The sequence below is a fragment of the Salmo salar genome, chromosome 01, assembly GCF_965601325.2.
Source record: "Salmo salar chromosome 01, fSalSal1, whole genome shotgun sequence".
Classification (NCBI taxonomy): Eukaryota; Metazoa; Chordata; class Actinopteri; order Salmoniformes; family Salmonidae; genus Salmo; species Salmo salar.
The window spans coordinates 88,655,220-88,672,384 of record NC_138291.1 but is presented as its reverse complement, the minus strand read 5'-3'; the positions used below and the strand labels follow the sequence as shown (position 1 = coordinate 88,672,384).

The 17,165-nt window shown below is 42.0% G+C and overlaps 1 protein-coding gene across 2 annotated transcripts in view; it reads left to right on the top strand.

The window, feature by feature from the left end:
• The first annotated feature begins 1,389 nt into the window (after positions 1-1,389).
• macrod2 (mono-ADP ribosylhydrolase 2) overlaps positions 1,390-17,165 on the top strand; it is a 1,142,091-nt gene continuing 1,126,315 nt past the window's right edge. The window contains exons 1-3 of one of the 2 annotated variants that reach the window (XM_014207733.3): positions 1,390-1,624; positions 4,251-4,358; positions 9,971-10,069. In XM_014207733.3, coding sequence (XP_014063208.1) covers positions 1,588-1,624; positions 4,251-4,358; positions 9,971-10,069 — 244 coding nt within the window. In that variant the 5' untranslated portion in view covers positions 1,390-1,587. The remainder of the gene's footprint in view (positions 1,625-4,250; positions 4,359-9,970; positions 10,070-17,165) is intronic. The other variant, XM_014207725.3, reaches the window with a different exon arrangement.

Below are 17,165 nucleotides of genomic sequence, written 5' to 3'. Positions count from 1 at the left end.
CCGTATACAGCTCATTGAGTGCGGTCTTAGTGCCAGCATTGGTTTGTGGTGGTAAATAGACATCTACGAAGAATATAGATGAAAACTCTCTTGGTAGATAGTGTGGTCTACAGTTTACCACGAGCAAAACCTCGAGACTTCCTTACCATTAGATTTCATGCACCAGCTGTTGTTTACAAATATATACAGACCACCACCACTTGTCTTACCAGAGGCGGCTGTTCTATCTTGCCGATGCAGCGTAAACCCTGCCAGCTGTATGTTATTCACGTCATCGTTCAGCCACAACTCAGTGCAACATAAGATATTACAGTTTTTAATGTACAGATGGCACAGATACAATGATGAGGCCTCTTTCCATATCTATGCTATGACCCTGCCCCCATCCTCACCATCACCATCAAGCCTGCTGTCCAGATTGACAGAGGTACAGCCTGGCGTTGCTACCCGACGACCTCCCACATCAAGCGGTGGAGTAGGACGAATCAACCTAACCTGCCTCATGGCGCTTACCTGTGTGAAGCTAGCCACAATAAGCATTAGACACAATAATGGGATTTGTGGTTTGCATTCAAAATAATAGTTCCTCATTGAAACTGATTGGAACGGATACAAATAGTGGAATAATGTTATATTTGGACTAGATAATGCTAAACAAGGTTGGAATGTTGTATAAATAATTACAATAATTAATTAATTTGACAAAAAACAGTAAAAAAACACTTCAATTGGGGAGGATGGGCTCATGGCAATGGCTGGAGCAGAATCAATGCAATAGTATCAAATACATCAAACACGTGTTTGATGTCATTCCATTTGCTCCGTTCCAGCCATTATTATGAGCTGTCCTCCCCTCAGCAGCCTCCACTGCTGTGGATGTATTAGATAATTGCATTTGGGGCCTACATATATGCACTGTACAGCCTTACCTATGAAGTTTGCACTCATGAAATGGGCATCCGCCTACTACTCAGTGTCACCCAAAGCTTACAAATCAAAATTACGTAAGGAAAGAGTTGGTAAGGTTGTACGGTGCATATATGTATGTCCCCATTGCAATTGTGCAGTCTAATACATAGAACTGTTTTTTTCATTGACAGTTCATTGTCAAATTAATGAATTATTGTATTTATTTGTAAGTTATATAACAACAGTCCAAACTTGTTTAGTATTATCTATTCCAAATATGGCATTACTCCACTATTTGTATCCGTTTGGATCAGTTTCAATGGGGGACTTTATTTTGAAGGCGAACAGCAAATTCCACTATTGTGGCAAATCACTCTGACTGCCACATCAGTCGCTCCTATCGCACATCTACTTCCTTGTCTCTGACAGCCAATCGCTTGGCCGTGATTCCAACAACGTAATTTACGGGGCTCATCAGGCTAGGTTGCATCGAGCCTGCATAACTGGGGTCCATAGAAATCTTGACAGTTTCACAGGTGAGAGAGACGTCGTGGGTTAAGCTGCTAGCTCCGGGGTTGTTTTACTTTCTCTTTCAGTTCACCGGTCCTACCATACGCTTCGAGTCTGGGGTTGCCACAGTCAAAAAACACGAACTCCAAGTCCTATCACCACGGCACCATGAGCAGAAAGAAAAAGGACTGGAAGACAGAGAAAGGTAAGAATACTTATTTTGGGGTTGGGGACCATTACAATGAATCTGTACAATCATCTCTCTCCATATCTCCCATGCCGTTACAGCTTGACCGTCTGCCATAGACTTATCTATCTGACAGTCTAGGATATCGGTGAGCACCGGCTGTTGATTATAAGGCACTTATTATAGGGCTGGCTACATACACCAGCATCCCGACATATGCGAGCCCGCGAAGCCTACAGATGTTGCGCTAAGCAGGATGCGCCTGTGCCTGGTACCGAACCATATAAGACAAACGCACAATTACCATACCGCTGCTGTCATAACAGTAACCCACTTTAGTTTACACACATATATACACACGGTGCGTTTGCGGACTTTAGCAAGGCAATACACCAGCTACTCGAGGCTTGTCCAGTAGGCCGTGTATTTCTGCAAGTTCACCTGTTAGAATGAATGACAATGGCTCTCAAGACAGAGCCGACTGATAGATAAATAGGTAGGTAGGTAGCTAAGTCTATCATGGCATGAAGGGGCTATTGTAAACAGTTAGCTTATGTGTAATATGAGCCCAATGTTTTGCCTATGATACTATTTTCTTATTATGAATAACACATATTATGCTACATGGATATAGAGAGGTAATAATAACTGTTATAGTTACAATGTTGTCAGGATTTTATCATGGGCTTAAGTGTGTTTTATTTGTCTATTTTCTACTAACCATTCTTAAACACTTTCCTCAGGTCCGGTAGATTAACACACTGCAGTGTATATATGTATTACTCTAATGTGAACCAGGCAAGATGTAGCCCACACACAACCCACTGCCCAGTAGACTATTACAAAACAATCGTCATCTCTAAGAATTCTGTACCATAATAAAGTGTTAGGCCTAGTCACAGCATTATAAAGTGTTAGGCCTAGTCACAGCATTATAAAGTGTTAGGCCTAGTCACAGCATTATAAAGTGTTAGGCCTAGTCACACCATTATAAAGTGTTAGGCCTAGTCGCAGCATTATAAAGTGTTAGGCCTAGTCACACCATTATAAAGTGTTAGGCCCAGTCACACCATTATAAAGTGTTAGGCCTAGTCACAGATGCTCTCATTCTAGCTTACAATATGCTACTATAAGGCATTTTCCGTTTACATTCTAGTCAATTAGCAAGCGCTCTTATTCAGAGCGACTGGCAGGAGCAAGTAGGGTTTAGTGCCTTGCTCAAGGGGGGGCTCCCGAGTGGCGCAGTGGTCTAAGGCACTGCATCTCAGTGCAAGAGGCGTCACTACAGTCCCTGGTTTGAATCTAGGCTGTATCACATCCTGCCGTGATTGGGAGTCCCATAGGGCAGCGCACAATTGGCCCATCGTCGTCCAAGTCATTGAAAATAAGAATTTGTTCTTAACTAACTTGCCTAGTTAAATAAAGGTTACATTTAAAAAACAAAAGGGCACTTCTGCAGATTTTTCACATTGTCGGATCGAGGATTTCGACACAGCGACCTTTGGTTACTAGCCAAGCGCTGTTAACCGCTAGGCTACCTGCCACCCACCAACTGTAGTCAAAGTTCTCTCCTGCTCTGTTTTGTAAGTTTGCCGTATCATATGCACTCTTCACTGGCTGTTCACCTCCACACACAGTATAAACAGGGATGGCAGGTAGAACAATCTCTGACGTAATCAAAGAGCTGAAATAACTCCCTTTTTGATAGTAATGAATAGTAATGCAGACCAGATTTTTCAGTGTTCCCCCTCTCTCCTCAGTTCTCATCACATTGTATGTATAAGTTCTAAGTAGCCAGGTGAAAGTTTGTTTGTGAGAGCGACAGACCGTTGTAGGGCTGTACACCAAAGCGCACTATTGTGTTTAATGACCAGCTAAAACTTTTCCCCTCCTTTAGTCATTCATGTAGAATAAAACTACATCAGTCTGGGGAATGGAGGAACATGTTTAACCGTTTTAACCATACGGGGGGTGGGGGGAGGGGGTGGAGTGACTTATGACGTGGTTTATATAGTGACTGTAATATTCTTAGCTCAGCCTCACCTGAAAATCATGTCACTTATTTCAAGTCTTACTTGAAAACTTTGTTTTACAAACACAACTTCCTGCATTAAATTAATGAATTCACTTTTTTTTTTTAATGTATACATCACTGGCAGGTAGAATACTGCCATAAATACTGGAAAATACATGAAGTGCTGGCAACATGTAACAATGCTGTCATCAGACAAAAATACTATTTGCCCAGCAGAAATCTGGGAACCTAGCTCACCTCACCTCATCTTGCCTCAATCTCCAAACTCTTCTCTCTGGTGCTGTAACAATATTCTGAGCCTGGATGTCCAGGCTGGCTCTGTCCTGCTATGATATTCTTAGCTCAGCTTCACCTGAACAACATGTCACCTATTTACATATGTCTTGTTTCATATGTTTTTGAACTTGAAAATGTACTATTTTGTCTGTTCCACGCTCACTCATTTGTTTGTGTGACAAATTTTTTGGTTTGATACTTTGTTACTTAAATTGACATTTTGGACTATTATGGACTATTATGTTCAAATATGGAGTAGTTTGTTCTAATATTGACTTATGTTCTAAAATGGAGTAGTTTGTTCTAAAATGGTCTATTTATTCTTCCCTTCAGACAGAGTGTTGAGTATGTCATTGGAGGAGAGGCGTAAGGAGTACCGTCGGTCTGAATATGTACCTCTGGACCAAATCAACACCTGGAAACAGTCTCAGAGCACAGAAGGTGAGAGATACACTCAGAGGCCTTGTTCGAATTCTTCAGAAATCCTTCCTCCCTTCCTTCCTTCCTTACTTTCTTGAAGTAATCACAGGTCTGAATTGGTAGAGTATTGGTGAAAGTGACCTTACACCTATCCAATCACTAAAAAATCTGTGCTTACCTCAAGGAAACAAGGAAGGAAGGATGCATTTCTAAAGTATTGGAACAGGTCCAGAGATCCCCACCAGAGCCTGAGCCTATTGATGTGGAGACTGCTGACTAATAATCAGACTAAGCAATGAATCTGAACAATGAATAAGCTAGTTCACCTGAAGAGACATTCAAAGGGAACAACTTCCCAATTTCAATCTTCAACTCTAGCCTTTATAGTATTGCTTTTACTTGTAACCTCATGACATAACAGCTTAATAACACTGTCATAAGATTGACATAACCCTTCAAGGCCACCATCTTAAGCTTATGACAACCAGCAAAGCGACTTTGCCGCTCTGTGTAATGCACTCCCATTAATAGTAACAGCGTCTGCTAAATGACTAACATGTAAATATCTCTTAGCCTCTGTGTCACACTGCTGTTAGTTTTTGTTGTTGTTGTGGCTTCCATAAATGTAATTGTCTGCATCATTTCCAACCTCCAATATATATTATTTGTAAATGTATACAAAAGATATACAGTACCAGTCTAAAGTTTGGACACAACTACTCATTCAAGGGTTTTTCTTTATTTTTAATATTTTCTACATTGTAGAATAATAATAAAGACATAAAAACTATAAAATAACACATATGTAATCATGTAGTAACCAAAAAAGTGTTAAACATATCAAAATATATCTTCTAGGTAGCCACCATTTGCCTTGATGACAGCTTTGCACACTCTTGGCAAACCAAAAATCAAAAATTTGGACTCATCAGACGAAAGGACAGATTTCCACCGGTCTAATCTCCATTGCTCATGTTTCTTGGCCCAAGCAAGTCTTCTTATTATTGGTGTCCTTTAGTAGTGGTTGTTTTGTTGCAGCAATTCAACCATGAAGGCCTGATTCACGCAGTCTCCTCTGAACAGTTGATGTTGAGATGTTTCTGTTACTTGAACTCTGTGAAGCATTTATTTGGGCTGCAATTTCAGAGGCTGGTAACTCTAATGAACTTATCCTCTGCAGCAGAGGTAACTCTGGGTCTTCCTTTCCTGTGGTGGTCCTCATGAGAGCCAGTTTCTTCATAGTGCAGTTTTTGCGACTGCACTTGAAGAAACTTTCAAAGTTCTTGAAATGTTCTTTATTGACTGACCTTCATGTCTTAAAGTAATGATGGACTGTCATTTCTCTTTGCTTATTTGAGCGGTTCTTCGCCATAATATAGACTTGGTCTTTTACTAAATAGGGCTATCTTCTGTATACCACCCCTACCTTGTCACTACACAACTGATTGGGTAAAAAGCATTAAGAAAGAAATTCCAGAAATTAACTTTTAACAAGGCACACCTGCTAATTGAAATGCATTCCAGGAGACTACCTCATGAAGCTGGTTGAGAGAATTCCAAGAGTGTGCAAAGATGTCATCAATGCAAAGGGTGGCTACTTTGAAGAATCTCAAATCTGAAATATATTTGGATTTGTTTAACACTTTTTTTGGTTACTACGTGATTCCATATGGGTTATTTCATAGTTTTAAAGTCTTCACTATTAGTCTACAAGTATATAATAGTAATAATAAAGAAAAACCTTGAAATGAGTAGGTGTGTCCAACTTTTGACCGGTACTGTATATCTAAAAAAAAAAATATATGCACTACCGTTCAAAAGTTTGGGGTCACTTAGAAATGTCCTTGTTTTTGAAAGAAAAGCACATTTTTTGTCCATTAAAATCACATCAAATTGATCAGAAATACAGTGTAGACATTGTTAATGTTGTAAATGACTATTGTAGCTGGAAACAGCAGATTTTTTTATGGAATATCTACATAGGTGTACAGAGGCCCATTATCAGCAACCATCACTCCTGTGTTCCAATGTACATTGTGTTAGCTAATCCAAGTTTATAGTTTGAAAAGGCTAATTAATCATTAGAAAACCCTTTTGCAATTATGTTAGCACAGCTGAAAACTGTTGTCCTGATTAAAGAAGCAATAAAACTGGCCTTCTTTAGACTAGTTGCGTATCTGCAGCATCAGCATTTGTGGGTTCGATTACAGGCTCAAAATGGCCAGAAACAAAGCACTTTCTTCTGAAAATCGTCAGTCTATTCTTGTTCTGAGAAAGGAAAGGCTATTTCATGCGAGAAATTGCCAAGAAACTGAAGATGTCGTACATCGCTGTGTACTACTCCCTTCACAGAACAGCGCAAAGTGTCTCTAACCAGAATAGAAAGAGGAGTGGGAGGCCCCGGTGCACAACTGAGCAAGAGGACAAGTACATTGGTGTGTAGTTTGAGAAACAGACGCCTCACATGTCCTCAACTGCCATCTTCATTAAATAGTACCCGCAAAACACCATTCTCAACGTCAACAGTGAAGAGGCGACTCCGGGATGCTGGCCTTCTAGGCAGAGTTCCTCTGTCCAGTGTCTGTGTTCTTTTGCCCATCTTAATCTTTTGTTTTTGTTGGCCAGTCTGAGATACGGCTTTTTCTTTGCAACTCTGCCTTATATATACTATATACATTTTATGTACACAGCATATTTTACAATGGAAATCTTTTATTTGTTTTTAGTCCCATCCTTCAGCTACCCTCAACCCCTCCCATCCATCAACCCTGTGATGTTTAATTCATGGTAAAAGACAGCTGCCCTTCAAGGGAAGAGACAAGGACAGAGGAATCAATCCAAGCCTGTAATCTTTTCAGTTTGCCCAACTCGCTTATAAAGTTAGCATTGTCTTGGAAAATAAAATGTTATCGTTGAGTTGTCAATGCCTGTGATGATTAAGCTTTTTATATCAGATTGTACAATTTAACTCTTGACTAGACTACACTTTGACACAGACTAGTTTGGCCACATAACAATGGTAATAATAATATATTACATTTGTAAGGTGCTTTTCATTACAAGAATAATCTCAAAAGTGCATAAAATAAAAAATGTACTGTAGTAAAATGAATGAATAAATAAAAGGATAATATAACAAAAAACAATCAAAGTCTAGGAGGGTAGGCCAGCCAGTACCTGTATAGATACATGTTATACACACACACACACACACACACACACACACACACACACACACACACACACACACACACACAACCTGCAGGCATGTGGTACTGACTGTATTGTAGGAATCAATGTTAAATGCCCCGTCTTTATTTCCATTAGACGCATAAGATCCTGGTCAAACGTAGTGCACTCTATTTGCAGTAGTGTGCCATTTGGAACAAAGTCATGATGTGATTATCATGATCTGATGCCTGACACTGAATTCCCTGATGCCAGATGAATTGATTTAGTTGTGTGCCACATTGGTAAAAATGTGGAAGTATTATTTTGAAGCTGTTTTTGGGGGTTTTGTAGATTCGATTTGAAATGTCGGTGGGCATATTTAGAAGAACCACAGGTGGCTGTTGGCTCATAGTAATGGCTTAAATGAATGGAATGGTATTTGATGCCATTCCATTCACTCTATTCCAGCCATTATTATGAGCCGTCCTCCCGTCACCAGCCTCCTGTGAGCAGAACACCTTTGTGAATTTGTGACTGCAGTACACATATGAATCTGTTTGAAGTTGGTGACTTTTTCTCAAACATTCAGTACATACCCCTATCCCAGTTGTGTGTATCTGTCTGTCTATGTACGGTGCATTCGGAAAGTATTCAGACAAATTGACATTTCCATATTTTGTTACTTTACAGTCTTTTTCTAAAATTGATTAAATTGTTTTTTTCCCTCATCAATCTACACACAATAGCCCATAATGATGAAGCCAAAACCTTTTTTTTTTCTCACATTTTAGCAAATGTATTAAAAATAAAAACCAGAATTATCACATTTACATAAGTATTCAGACCCTTTACTCAGTACTTTGTTGAAGCACCTTTGGCAGCGATTACAGCCTTGAGTCTTCTTGGGTATGACACTACAAGCTTGGCACACCTGTATTTGGGGAGTTTCTCCCGTTCTTCTCTGCAGATCCTGTCAAGTTCTGTCAGGTTGGATGGGGAGCGTCGCTGCACAGCTATTTTCAGGTCTCCAGAGATGTTCGATCGGGTTGAAGTCTGGCTGGGCCACTCAAGGACATTCGGAGACTTGTCCCGAAGCCACTCCTCCTTTGTCTTGGCTGTGTGCTCAGGGTCGTTGTCCTGTTGGAATTCTGAGGTCCTGAGCGCTCTGGAGCAGGTTTTCATCAAGGATCCCTCTCTACTTTGCTCCGTTCATCTTTCGCTCGATCCTGACTAGTCTCCTAGTCCCTGCCGCTGAAAAACATCCCCACAGCATGATGCTGCCACCACCATGCTTCACCGTAGGGATGGTGCCAGGTTACCTCCAGATGTGACACTTGGCATTCAGGCCAAAGAGTTCAATCTTGGTTTCATCAGACCAGAGGATCTTGTGTCTCATGGTCTGAGAGTCCTTTAGGTGCCTTTTACTGAGGAGTGGCTTCAATCTGGCCACTCTACCATAAGGGCCTGATTGGTGGGGTGCTGCAGAGATGGTTGTCCTTCTGGAAGGTTCTCCCATCTCCACAGAGGAACTCTGGAGCTCTGTCAGAGTGATCATCGGGTTCTTGGTCACCTCCCTGACCAAGACTCTTCTCACCCGATAGTTCAGTTTGGCTGGGAGGCCAGCTCTAGGAAGAGTCTTGGTGGTTCCAAACTTCTTCCATTTAAGAATGATGGAGGCCACTTTGTTGTTGGGGACCTTCAATGCTGCAGAAATGTTTTGGTACCCTTCCCCAGATCTGTACCTCAACACAATCCTGTCTCGGAGCTCTACGGACAATTCCTTTGACCTCATGGCTTGGTTTTTACTCTGACATGCACTGTCAACTGTGGGATCTTATATAGACAGGTGTGTGCCTTTCCAAATCATGTCCAATCAATTGAATTTACCAGTCAAGTTGTAGAAACATCTCAAGGATGATGAATGGAAACAGGATGCACCTGAGCTCAATTTCGAGTGTCATGGAAAAGGGTCTGAATATTTATGTAAATAAGGTATTTCTGTTTTCTATTTTTAATACATTTGCAAACATTTAAAAAAAACTGGTTTTGCTTTGTCATTATGGGGTGTTGTGTGTAGATTGTAAGAAACATTTGTATTTAATCCATTTTAGAATAAGGCTGTAAAATCACAAAATAAGGGAAAAGGTCTGAATACTTTCCGAATGCACTGTATGTCTGTTAGTGTGTTTGTCTGTCTGGCTTGCTGGCAGGCTGTGTGTTTGTGTCTGTAAGTTTACTCTTTTAAACCCTCAATAATGCAATAGTCTATAGGACAACAACGATATGGCTCATTCCAGATGGACAGTGACAAGAAGAACTAAGCTAAAAAAACAAGTCATCTGTCTTTATTTCTGGTCCTGTCTTTAAGAGTACCTGTACGGTGTAGCTAATGAACAATCCCCTGCTCTTGTGTACCTGTAAGGTGTGGCTAATGAATACACCCCTGCTCTTGTTGTTTCTAGTGACAGAGGAAGAGGAGGGAAAGGACCTTCTGAGAGACAAAGTATCTCTCTACAAGGGTGACATCACCATCCTCGAGGTCGATGCCATAGTTAACGCAGGTACGGTGCTTTGTTATTAACTTACATTGGTTTGATGCAGGAGTTTGTCAAACTATGGCTATTAGCAAGGCATGTTGCTGTGTTTGCACTGCTTTAATGCTGGTGTTTATGAAACAAGCCATGCCTATGGTGAACAGTTGTTTCACACTACAACCTCATGACATGTAAACAGTTTTTCTGTGCTTGTTAATGCTGGTAAGGTGCTTTTAAAATTGAGTTACACTGGTTTAATGTAGGAAGCTGTGAAACAAGCAAACCATGTTTTTTCTGTGTCTGTTATTTCTGGTAAGGTGCTTTATAAATGAACTTTCAACAGTTCAGAGGGTGTGAAATCAGCAAAAGCTGTGGTTTTTCATCATCTATGGAAAGTTCTTTTCACGCTACAAACTTACAACATGCAGGCAGTGTGATTTGAGTTTGCTGCCCTCTAGTGTTGGTGGGTGTAAAGTGCTGACTCTTGCTGGATTGATTGGTGGATTGTGGGTCATAGAAACAAATATGGTGAATCATTGACTTTGAGTAGTTCTGCAGTAGTTCATTGTGGGGTGAGAGAAAACATCATTCCTATTTCAGGATTTGGCTGCTAAGACTTGCCTTGAGGGCCACACTTTTTGTGGACCTGTGTGGGATACAGTGAATGATGTGAGCGTATGTTTTTAATGTGGAAGTAAGAGTAATGTGGTTACTAGTAGTCTGGTTAATGAACAGCCCGTTATCTGTAGAAGCTCACTAAGTGTGTGTGTGTGTGTGTGTGTGTGTGTGTGTGTGTGTGTGTGTGTGTGTGTGTGTGTGTGTGTGTGTGTGTGTGTGTGTGTGTGTGTGTGTGTGTGTGTGTGTGTGTGTGTGTGTGTGTGTGTGTGTGTGTGTGTGTGTGTGTGTGTTCTCTCTTACTGGTATTTTATTCTGACAGGTGGTTTGAGAGATTAGCAGAATAGTAAGTAGTTCACTTCCTTGTCTGTTGTTATTCACACCAACCTATGGCAGAGCGCCTGTGTTACGTACCATCTCCTTACTGTACGGCAGAGAGCCAGAACAATATGAAACATTGTGCTAAATAGCAGAATAGGGACCCATGCATTTTTTGATGATAGGATTGTGTTCCAATTATTGTTCGTTGTGAGGATGGTTGGTTCATCCCTTATAATGGAGCAATTTGATAGTGAAGCCACAGTTACCAGCAGCGCGTACCCTCACACTGCGATCATGTCAAGCAAACATTGTTTCAGAAAGAAATGTAGCCTTGACTAGCGCTTTTCCCCGTGTTTTTCCCCAGTGTTGTTTTATTGGCTACCTTTACTAATTTCCAGCGAAGGCCAAAATACGAAACAGCTGTGTTTGAATACCACACTCTTCTACCGTCTCCCTCGGCTGAATATTTGAGTCCTTTCTAGTCCATTCTTCGTTTCAACAGTTCAGTCATTGATATTCGTTTTGAATAACCATCGGGGGCATCATAGAGGTTTAGTGGTCATTTTAAATGTGAAGAAAATATGTCTGGAAGTGGCAGTGCTTAAAGATTCTGTTATTACTGTAGAGAGACATCGATAGATTTGATCTCAATGGTTATTACTGTCTCCTGTGTAACCAGCTGTTTTTATGCACATTAGCATCTTGGTACATAACCTCTATTTGAGCCAGCAGCATCTGTACTCACACTCACAAGACCCAAATAACACAGAGCATTAGCATAGGGGATGTGTCGGTTTGCCTGTGTCTTTTATGTATGAATGCATACGACCAGCTGGAATGTTTATTGTTCCATATCAGCCTAGAAAGCAGAAACAGAATGCTTACGCTGTAAGTGTTGCATCTAAAATTTGTAGCCCCTTTCCTGCAGTCAAATGACCAAATCGCCCTCTGGCGGCCTCATGGGTTGAATGCTATAAATCATTTTCAGAATTTCATAACTAATAAACATTATTTCAAAATGATCCACTGAAAATCCAGTGAATTTATGTCAAATGGTTTTGTTATATTTCAGTCTTCTGTGATGTATTTAAAGTGTAATATTGGGATGCAAACACAAAATGTTATATATTCTTTAAGCGCATAACCATGTGTGTGAGATGTATACTTTTGTTTCAAAGTAGATTTGTTTAAGACTACCAAAATGTTTTATTCAGTCTGAACTCTAACCTGTATAAACAAAGGCTGAAACATTATTTGGAATACAAACATGCATTTAGCCTGTCTGACTTTCTGGCTTTTCTAATTTCACTAACAATTAAAAAACTTCAACACAACATTTCATGTCTGTGTGACATAGTGCTGTGTGCTCTGTGTGTGTGCTCTGTGTGTGTGCTCTGTGTGTGTGCTCTGTGTGTGTGCTCTGTGTGTGTGCTCTGTGTGTGTGCTCCGTGTGTGTGCTGTCTGCACAGCAAACTCAATGGTGTACATTTAACTCTGACAGTGTAAAATGTACACTATTTTCAGTGAACATATGCGTCCCACTGAACTGGTGTTAAAATAACACTTTTGAAAGTGTTAAAGATATAACTATGTTGCAGTGTTCCCCATTCAACTCTTAACGTGTTCAAATGAACTTGATTGTGGTGTTTGCATAGCTCTGTTGTAGAGTAATACACAGAGTAAAACATAACACTTGACTTAGAGTAAACTGAACTCACTTTTCTTAATGCTGACACTATTACACTTTCTCAGTGTAAGAAACTAACACCTGTAGTGTTACAGTAAATATTTTTGCGGTGTTGATTTTAGGGATGAACGATATATTGGTGAGCATATCGGAATCAGACGATATTAGCTGAAAATGTCAACATCAGTATCGGCCCGATGTCTAGTTTAACGGCGATGTGCAAAACCGATGTCAAAGCTGACGTGGATACCTATATAACGTAAGTAGATGACGTAAAAAACGCTCCGAAAAATACTAAGCACACACTTCCAACAACTAAACAAGTTCAAGTCCAGCAGTCGTTTGAAAGAGTAAGAACATTTCAGCGAGACAACTCAAAAGCGAAATCCATTAACGCCAAGATAATGGAATTCATTATGCTGCTTGGTATGGGCGTCACGGCTGACATTTGGACCAGCGATGTCAGCCCCATGAGCATGCTGAGTCTGACAGCACAGTGGGTCGACAAGGATTTCATACAGAGGAAAGCCGTATTGCATGTTCAAGAATGTGCTGGTTCTCATACCGCTGCTGCCATTTCAATGGCATTTGAGAACATGTTTGAAACTTGGAAACATGAACACACTCCTAGCTCTATTTGAACAACTGACTGGAGAAATAAGCTAATCAACTGAAGAGCTGAAACTTCACTGCTGGACATGTATGATGAAATCCTGGTTCAGACTGAAACGACTGAACAAATGAACAACTAAACAGCACAGCAAGTATGTGAAAGAAATAGGTTTTGATTATGTTTTACTGGTAATGCGGACATACGTCAATGCCAACAAAATAACTTTTTGGTCAGTGTGGTGTGGTATGTGTGTAACCTTTATTTAACTAGGCAAGTCAGTTGAGAACAAATTGTTATTTACAATGACGGCCTACCCCAGCCAAACCCGGACGACGCTGGGCCAATTGTGCGCCGCTCTATGGCCGCTCCCAATCACGGCGGTGATACAACCTGGATTCAAACCAGGGACTGAAGTGACGTCTCTTGCACAGAGAGGCAGTGCCTTAGACCACTGCGTCTATGTGTGTGTGTGTGTGTGTGTGTGTTAACTATTTAACTGTACTAGAATGCTTAAAAGGCAGCAAAAATTTTAAATATCGGATATTGGTAAGGTTTTTTTTGGGCAAGGAAAATATTGCATATCGGTATCGGGCAAAAATGTCATATCGGTGCATCACTAGTTGTTTTAACACTTTATGGTCTAAATCCTCATTTGCATATTTCCCAGGGTGCCTTTTATTTGGAGTAAATTCTAGAGTCAACACCCATGACAGTATTTGTTAGTGACAGAGACATGGTTATTGAAGTCTTTCATTTTAAGCCTGTGGCTTTCACCAAGTGAGTTTCTGGGCTAATTCTATCATTCAAATTAAACTCTGACAATACATTACATGTATCCTAAGACTTTACTTATTGGCCTAGTTGATGGCCTAGTTTTACTCCAACACAGTGGTGTTAGGAAACTCCAGGGTTACATACCACATCACGCCTGCAAGTCACATTATCCTGGCTTGCAAAGTGGTGTAATTCCTATTTGAATCCAACCAGCGTTAGGATATCCAACAGTTTGCATTTTTATTCATGCGCAACCTGCATTCAGAATGACTGTCAGGGTTAGGAAACATCATAAAAAACACTACCTAAATCATTTAAACCAGAACATCCATTTCAATAATGGGGGCAATAATCTAACTGGTTGGATTAAAAAGTATGTTATTTATCTTTGTGTAACATAAGATTAACCAATTAATCAACGTACATGCAAAAACACAGATATTAAAAACAATCCTAAAAAGTAATCTACATGCATAGCATGCTGGGAAATATGATAATGACAGGTGTGGTTTTGATGGGACTGTTTTACTCTCAATAACAATACCTGTGGTTATTAACACCAGCAATGGGGTTATTTTACACCACTGAGTGTTCATTTCACTCTTACAGAATTAATTTAACTCCTGAATCCACACAGAAAAATGAACACTGGGCTTTGTGTGTGTGTGTGTGTGTGTAACATAGTGCTCCTTTCCACAGCTCCTCCTCAGCTTTATCAGGACTTCAGGGTGATTTAAATCTCCTATTAAAGTTAAATTATTAGGATCATTGTGTTTCTAATTCTTCCTTGATTATGTTTAGACAGAGGTCGGACAGCAGGTGCTCAAAATGTCACCTGGGGTGGTGAGCTGTCGGGAGAGAGAGAGAGAGAGAGAGAGCGAGCAGGACAGGAGAGGGGTGTGTATATCTGTCTGTGGAGTTGGAGGGTGGACATTAATGGGCTAGCTCCCTGTCTGATCAGGCAGATGGCACTATCTAACCTGCTGTTAAGAGTAGTGTCTACATGGAAGGGGGCAAATGTCTACCACCACCATACTGGATATCTGGGCACAGCCCCCAATCCTATCCTACCTCCCTGCCAGCTACAGTATGTCCTTGTTTTTCTTTTTTCCCCCTCTTTTGCTTTGCCTCTTGTCATCATTAATCAGGATCAGTTCACTTTTCTGTTTCATCCCTCCCTCCTCTAAGTTCCTGGACTTTCATTTCTAGCCCAGTCAGTGACTCATCTTGTTAAAGCTGTCTACAAACACTGAAGCCTCATGATCTTGTTAAAGCTGTCTACAAACACTGAGGCCTTGATTAAACTGAGATTAAACTGGCTGCTGCTTTAATGCTAGAGTCCAGGAATCAGAGGCTCTTAGTGTGTGTGTGTGTGTGTGTGTGTGTGTGTGTGTGTGTGTGTGTGTGTGTGTGTGTGTGTGTGTGTGTTGCAAAGAAAGAGTGTGTGTGTGTGTGTGTGTGTGGAGTCAAATAAGATCTGCTGCTTGCTGCTTGAGTAAAGTGAGATCCAGGAGTGGTAAGCTTATATAGCAGCCGGACCCTCCCCCCCCCATACAGGGACTGGTGGTAGTCTCTTATAGCAGCAGGACCCCCCCTTACAGGGACTGGTGGTAGTCTCTTATAGCAGCAGGACCCCCCCTTACAGGGACTGGTGGTAGTGTCTTATAGCAGCCGGACCCCCCCTTACAGGGACTGGTGGTAGTGTCTTATAGCAGCAGGACCCCCCCCTTACAGGGACTGGTGGTAGTCTCTTATAGCAGCCAGACCTCCCGTACAGAGACTGGTGGTAGTCTCTTATCGCAGCCGGACCTCCCCGTACAGAGACTGGTGGTAGTCTCTTATAGCAGCAGGACCTCCCGTACAGAGACTGGTGGTAGTTTCTTATAGCAGCAGGACCTCCCCGTACAGAGACTTGTGGTAGTCTCTTATAGCAGCCGGACCCCCCCCCTTACAGGGATTGGTGGTAGTCTCTTATAGCAGCCGGACCCCCCCTTACAGGGACTGGTGGTAGTCTCTTATAACAGCAAGGACCCCCCCCCTTACAGGGATTGGTGGTAGTCTCTTATAGCAGCCGGACCTCCCCGTACAGAGACTGGTGGTAGTCTCTTATAGCAGCAGGACCTCCCGTACAGAGACTGGTGGTAGTCTCTTATCGCAGCCAGACCTCCCGTACAGAGACTGGTGGTAGTGTCTTATAGCAGCAGGACCTCCCGTACAGAGACTGGTGGTAGTGTCTTATAGCAGCAGGACCTCCCGTACAGAGACTGGTGGTAGTCTCTTATAGCAGCCAGACCTCCCGTACAGAGACTGGTGGTAGTGTCTTATAGCAGCAGGACCCCCCGTACAGAGACTGGTGGTAGTCTCTTATAGCAGCCAGTTTCCCGTACAGAGACTGGTGGTAGTCTCTTATCGCAGCCGGACTTCCCGTACAGAGACTGGTGGTAGTCTCTTATAGCAGCCAGACCTCCCGTACAGAGACTGGTGGTAGTCTCTTATAGCAGCCGGACCTCCCGTACAGAGACTGGTGGTAGTCTCTTATAGCAGCAGGACCTCCCATACAGAGACTGGTGGTAGTCTCTTATAGCAGCCAGTTTCCCGTACAGAGACTGGTGGTAGTCTCTTATCGCAGCCGGACCTCCCCGTACAGAGACTGGTGGTAGTCTCTTATAGCAGCCGGAACCCCCCCTTACAGGGACTGGTGGTAGTCTCTTATAGCAGCCGGACCCCCCCTTACAGGGACTGGTGGTAGTCTCTTATAACAGCAAGGACCCCCCCCCCCCTTACAGGGATTGGTGGTAGTCTCTTATAGCAGCCGGACCTCCCCGTACAGAGACTGGTGGTAGTCTCTTATAGCAGCAGGACCTCCCGTACAGAGACTGGTGGTAGTCTCTTATCGCAGCCGGACCTCCCGTACAGAGACTGGTGGTAGTCTCTTATAGCAGCCAGACCTCCCGTACAGAGACTGGTGGTAGTCTCTTATAGCAGCAGGACCTCCCGTACAGAGACTGGTGGTAGTCTCTTATCGCAGCCAGACCTCCCGTACAGAGACTGGTGGTAGTGTCTTATAGCAGCAGGACCTCCCGTACAGAGACTGGTGGTAGTCTCTTATCGCA